General features: G+C 39.7%; 1 protein-coding gene across 1 annotated transcript; it reads left to right on the top strand.

Annotated features, from left to right (window-relative positions):
• Nucleotides 1–868: 868 nt before the first annotated feature.
• Nucleotides 869–5221, top strand: LOC109976692 (prolyl-tRNA synthetase associated domain-containing protein 1). Its single transcript, XM_020626714.3, has 4 exons — nt 869–1099; nt 2308–2433; nt 2540–2629; nt 4684–5221. The coding sequence occupies exons 1-4, from the start codon at nt 1019–1021 to the stop codon at nt 4894–4896; spliced, it is 510 nt and encodes a 169-aa protein (XP_020482370.1). The 5' UTR covers nt 869–1018; the 3' UTR covers nt 4897–5221.
• The last annotated feature ends 487 nt before the right edge of the window (nt 5222–5708 follow it).

Genomic DNA, 5708 nt, shown 5'->3' with positions numbered 1-5708 from the left:
AGGTATCATTGTGCTCATCTATTGATCCGTTACTATACACTTCCCCTATAGCTGCTGCTGTACCGTTCTTAAACTTTTCCCATTCAGCTCGGGAAAAATCAAACCTTTTAACACCATCATAACAATCCATAATCAGTGATCTACCAAACCTACTCACAACAGGAAAGTGATCACTGCCTATAGAATCTTTCAAGAAGCTTTCATGAACTGATGCAGATCCTGAGGCACATAGTCCCTCACACTTAGGAATCTGACTGCTGCTTCAGACACAAACTTGAATATGTCAGACCTTGACTTCTTTTCCCGAGTATCCTTTCCACATCTTGCGCCCCGTCTGTTTCCCCTGCATGATGCAGCCATATGCCCATACTTCTGACATTTAAAACATCTCAGTGGTGGTCTGTGAAACTTGACTTGACTTGGAATGCCAAACATCCAATGAACACCCTTGCTGGCAGCAGACCACAAAGGAGGTTGCTTGACTCATGAGTCCATTAGAAAAAATATAAAAAAGCAAGCAAAATAAAAATAAAAACACAGGGTAAAAAGACAGACAGACAGACAGACTGACTGCTGTTTGCATTGATTTCATTTTCATCACCTAAGGTTGTCACTTGATTAAAGGGGTCATTAGAAACACAGAATAGAGAGTCCATAATTGTCCAGATTAAACTGCAATGTTTCCAGTTTTATATCATTAAAATAAAAACGTAACTTGTTTCCATGTGCATCTATCTATCTATCTATCTATCTATCTATCTATCTATCTACAGCAAAATAAAACATTCAGTCCAGCAGGCGGCAGCAGTGCAGAGGTAACGAAAACAGCTGCAGTAAAAGTTGGTAAAGAATAAGAATTTCTCTTCTTCTACGGCCAGCTGTTTCTGTCCGTCTACGTCTCGTCTACCTCTACCTCCATAAACTGTAATATATATATATATATATATATATATTGTTATTAGTCTATGTCCAAATCTCTTTCCATTTCAACGACTTTGTTCAGACACACTGATTGAAAATGTCAGAAGGACTGCGGTCAGAGCTGGAGAAATACCTCGAGACTTTAAACATCCAGACGAGCTGCGTGGAGCACCCGCCGGTAAAAACACCGACATGCAGCCAACACAGAATCAGCTAAATGACTTTATTATTGGAGTATAACTCAAGGTGACATTTATAAAGTAACGTTTTTGTCTGGGAGATTATTACAATGATGGATAACTCGACACTTTACGTTTTAATATTATAAGCTCATTAGACTATTTTCAAGGTTTCATTGCTTATTATATTAAAACATATCTGTAGACACAGCAGGAGGCTTTGAGGTCCAATGCTATAATTCGGCGATATCCAATATCCAGACTGGAATTTACTGTTTTAGGGTTTTCGTTGAGACACAAGTATGTTGAGACACTTGAACGCATCAAATAGTTATTTGAGTTTAAGAAGAATTTCTTTACTTCTGTATTGAATGCCGAATAAACATTCAGATCAATGGAAGCTGAAATAAGGGTAAGATTGGTTTCTCCATTCATGTATGTGCACAATGATTCCTTTTTTTTTTCTAAAGTGACGTGTTTTGGTCTTACATCAAAGTGTGTAAAATGCACAGTTTTATTTTGTCCTAAAAACAGAAAAAGCAGAAAACACGTAGGCCTATGTCTGTGTATGTTACTCAGAGATCTTCCCCTGTTATGCATGTGAGAGTTTTTGTGCAGTCCTTAGTTTAGAAAAAAGTCTGCATGAAGTTTCCTAAAACCTGTCCGACACTCTGCTGCACGTACCTGCTGTGACCTGCAGGGGGAGTCAAAACACAGGTTATGTTTGACCTGCAGCTTCACATGTTGAGGAGTCGTTCAGATTCACACTGAAGCATTCCTGCAAATACACATGACGCTCAGGTCAATGACCTGCTGTGTTCCTTCCTTCAAACGTGGTTGTTGTTTATTTAAATTATTTTAAATAAAATAAGTCACAAAACTTTGTGTATTGTCGTTAAATCCTTCGGGTGGCCAGTTAGATAAAAAAAACAAGAAAATATATACATTAACAAATATATGTAATGACATCTGACTTGGTGTAGTTTTTGCATTTTTAATTTTGAAGTTAGTGTGCCTACTTTAAAATTAAATTAAATTACTCCTTTTGACAGATTGTAGAATAATTATAAGATTGATCAGAAATGACACATCAATATGTGTCCAGAAACGCAGAGCTGCATTACATGATGCTTAATGCAGTGAAGGGTACATTGTGTGTTCAATATGAATGACGTCTCTGTTATTGTGCTGACACTTCCCTCTGCAGGTGTTCACAGTGGAGGAGATGATGCCTCACCTAACAGAAGTGAGCGGCGCTGTCACTAAGAACCTCTTCCTGAAGGACAAGAAGAAGAAAGGCCTGTGGCTGGTGTCTGCACGCCACGACCGCCAGGTCAGCTCACACCGTCATGCCCTCTATCACAGAAAGATTGACATTTTCTGACCTCAGAACAGTCTCTGCATCGTTTTGTCCCATAAGCCTCTCCGTTCCTTTGCAGGTGAATCTCAACGACCTCGCCAAGAAGCTCGGTGTCGGCAGCGGCAACCTGCGCTTTGCAGACGAGGCAGCCATGTTGGAAAAACTCAAGGTAAAAAAACTGGTTTGTTTTACTTCACAAGAGTTCCCTGTATGCATTTTATCTTCTAGAATATTGAGCATATTCTTTAGTTACCGGTTATTCCTCAGGTGTTCAGTAGAATACCAGGAACCAATTATCTCTATATCTGACCAAAGGTTAAGAAACACACATCACCAGTGTGTAAAGATAGATGATTAAACATTTGATGGAAAATTGCAATTCTGTTGGCACCCACTGTAAATTAAAAAAAGTCTTAAACATCAGAGGGAGTTCACTGGAATCTTCAACCTTTTCTGTGTGATGAAATTGAATCAGTGTAGTCAATTGAAGACAAATCGCCCTCACTGATTCTTTACCGATGGAAAAAGTCAGCAGTGCCTTCATGTACCAGGGTGCATTGAATTCAAGCAGCTGCAGCAAGCCTACCAGGGAGTGCACCGACCGCTGAAGCCAATTTTACATGGTGGTCGAACCTGATACTGCAGCATCACATGATGCCATTGGGCCCAAAAATACTTTTTCCATAAGCAAAGGAAGCTAGGAAAGGGACGTCTATAACTCAGCAGCAAATACATTTGTTTGAGGTACGTTGACTTCCCAATGTGATCACTTAAATAACCCTTATTAAAATCTTTAGGTCCTAAAAGTTTTAAAATGTAATCATAGCCTAATTCAGAGATATTTTTGTAAACATAATGAACCATGGCACTGCGACTGCAAGTGCTCATGCTCTGTGGGCCCAGTGGGAGAAAGATCCGGGTGCATTTACATGCCTCTGTGGAACATTTCTTGCTTCATGTGCCACTGAGCAGCTTTCATTTGGATGAATGGGGCTCTGGCTTGAATGCTGTATCCATTCTATATTACATCCATGGGCTGCAGCCCAATAAACTGTGACAGGAACGAATACAGCTGAATATTCAGTCAGCTGAAACTCTGTAAGATGTAACCTTGCTCATGACACACTCAGTTATAATATTCGCTCTGTTAAGCTCAGTCTGTAGGGACTTGGGTTGGGAATCGGAGGGTCGCCGGTTCAAGTCCCGGCACAGACCAAGTCCGGAACTGGTAGCTGGACTGCCAGTCCACTTCCTGAGCACTGGAAGTGCACCGAGGTGCCCTTGAACAAGGCACCAAACCCCAAAACTCGCTGTGGGCAGCCCCCTCACTCTGAGACCTCTCCATTAATGCATGTTCATGTTCATAGGATCCTGTTTGTGCATGTGTGTGTATTAGACATAGTCATCATTAGACATAGTGTAAAAGTGAACTTCCCCTCACGGGATCAATAAAGGATAAATTATTATTATTGTAGTGTGTAGTCCAGTTGCTAAGTGCAATGTTGATATACATGCAAAGGGGGTGACTGGAATCTGACAACAACGTCATCCAAACTGCCGACCTGTAACAATTGTGTGCAATTTTCTTTGATTAACTCTAAAAGTTAAAGATAAGGTTGGAAGTCTGTGAAATTTGTCCTCTGACATTAAGTTAAAGCTCTGAAATCTAACCCCAATTTCTTATAATGAATGAAACCTTTATTGCCCCTAGGGGAATTTGCCTTGCACAGAGAGCTAAAAAACACAATACAAACAAAAATTTACAGGACAGCACATCAGAACACATAAAAACACACTAAAGCATCACATGATTCAATGAGGAATTTCAGCAAAGATCTCCATCATCTTTACTGGTACTAGGGTGTATAAAAATAAAAGTTATGTCAGCCATATATGATGCATCCCTAGCACTGGTGACATTATAATTGCTGCATTATGAGTGTCACTGTGACTGTCAAGTTTCCTTTATGAAGATAGAAGTGAAATGTAGATTTGAAGGTTAAATCAGAGTAGCAGGTCAGAGAAATTCTCTTCTGCTGGTCCACCGTGTTGGTTTTATGACTATATAAGGCATGGTGCCTCCTTGTCTTATGGACCACTACATGAAATATTTTAAAACACACCTGGTAGGAAAGTTCTGATCGACAACAGGCTACATATGTAGATTGTTTTTTTTAAGTTTGGGTTTTATTTGGATGATTTCCTTGATCCTTGTCTTCTCAGGTGGGTCAGGGCTGTGCCACGGCTCTCGCTCTGCTCTTCGATAAGGATCAGAGTGTGAAGTTTGTCCTGGACCGGGACCTGGTGGAGGGAGGTCACGAGATGGTCTACTTCCACCCAATGACCAACGCCGCCACCATGGGGCTCCGACCTGACGACCTGCTGCGCTTCCTTAAGGAGACGGGACACGAGCCGGTCCTGGAGAGCTTTGAGTAGAAGGGAAAGTAAACTGGACCTGACTAAAGACTGGGAACAGGAGCAGCCTGCAGGGACTAAACCTGGATCTGAACTCGTGTTAGAACAGAACATGAAAACAATCAAAATAATCAAGCTGAGTGTTTATTGAGACACTCATCCACAAGCTTTTATTTGAAACAAAAGGGGAACATTTGTCTCCTTTCCTTTGATTACAACTCTGATGAAAATAATGTTCTTTTTCTTTTATAGACATGTGAGCCTCAGACGTTTTTTATAGCTGTTTTAATTCTGTTTCTATGTAATTCTGTTTCTAGCTCAGTAAATGACAACACATCCCACTGAACATTTCTGATCGTTCTCTAAATCCTTTCTTCTTTATGTTTATGTTGGTTTCTCTTCAGGCCCACAAACTTTCCATTTACCAGTGTGAAAGATTTGGGGGGATCTTTCTGGGAGAGTTGTGGGCACAAAAAGGAATTAAGTTTTTACTCTTTCAAATCAAAAAACAAAAAAGCAACTTGAAAATTAAAACAGTCGTTCACTTTTGTTGAAGATTGATAATAAGTTGACAGTTTTATTTAGCAATACATCTATTACTTACACTTTTACAGTCTAATGAAACCTAATACAAAATCACTTTAATGAATTCTGCCTTTACAATCATTCATTTATTTATTTATTTAAATTAGGGACAGTGCACATTAATGAACATAAAACAAGTCCGGGAGGTTTTAATTTAGTTTCATCTTCAGATTGTAAGGAAGCTTTTAATATAATACACATTAGTGAAACACCACCAACCACTACAGTCTCAATAATAAACAGAAAGC

The sequence above is a fragment of the Labrus bergylta genome, chromosome 10, assembly GCF_963930695.1.
Source record: "Labrus bergylta chromosome 10, fLabBer1.1, whole genome shotgun sequence".
Classification (NCBI taxonomy): Eukaryota; Metazoa; Chordata; class Actinopteri; order Labriformes; family Labridae; genus Labrus; species Labrus bergylta.
This window is presented reverse-complemented; position numbering and strand designations above follow the sequence as displayed.

Coding starts and splice junctions, on each gene's coding strand:
- LOC109976692 (XM_020626714.3), top strand. CDS start 1,019: ATGTCAGAAGGACTGCGGTCAGAGCTGGAGAAATACCTCGAGACTTTA. Junction 2,434..2,539: donor CTGCACGCCACGACCGCCAG/GTCAGCTCACAC, acceptor GTTCCTTTGCAG/GTGAATCTCAACGACCTCGC. Junction 2,630..4,683: donor CCATGTTGGAAAAACTCAAG/GTAAAAAAACTG, acceptor TTGTCTTCTCAG/GTGGGTCAGGGCTGTGCCAC.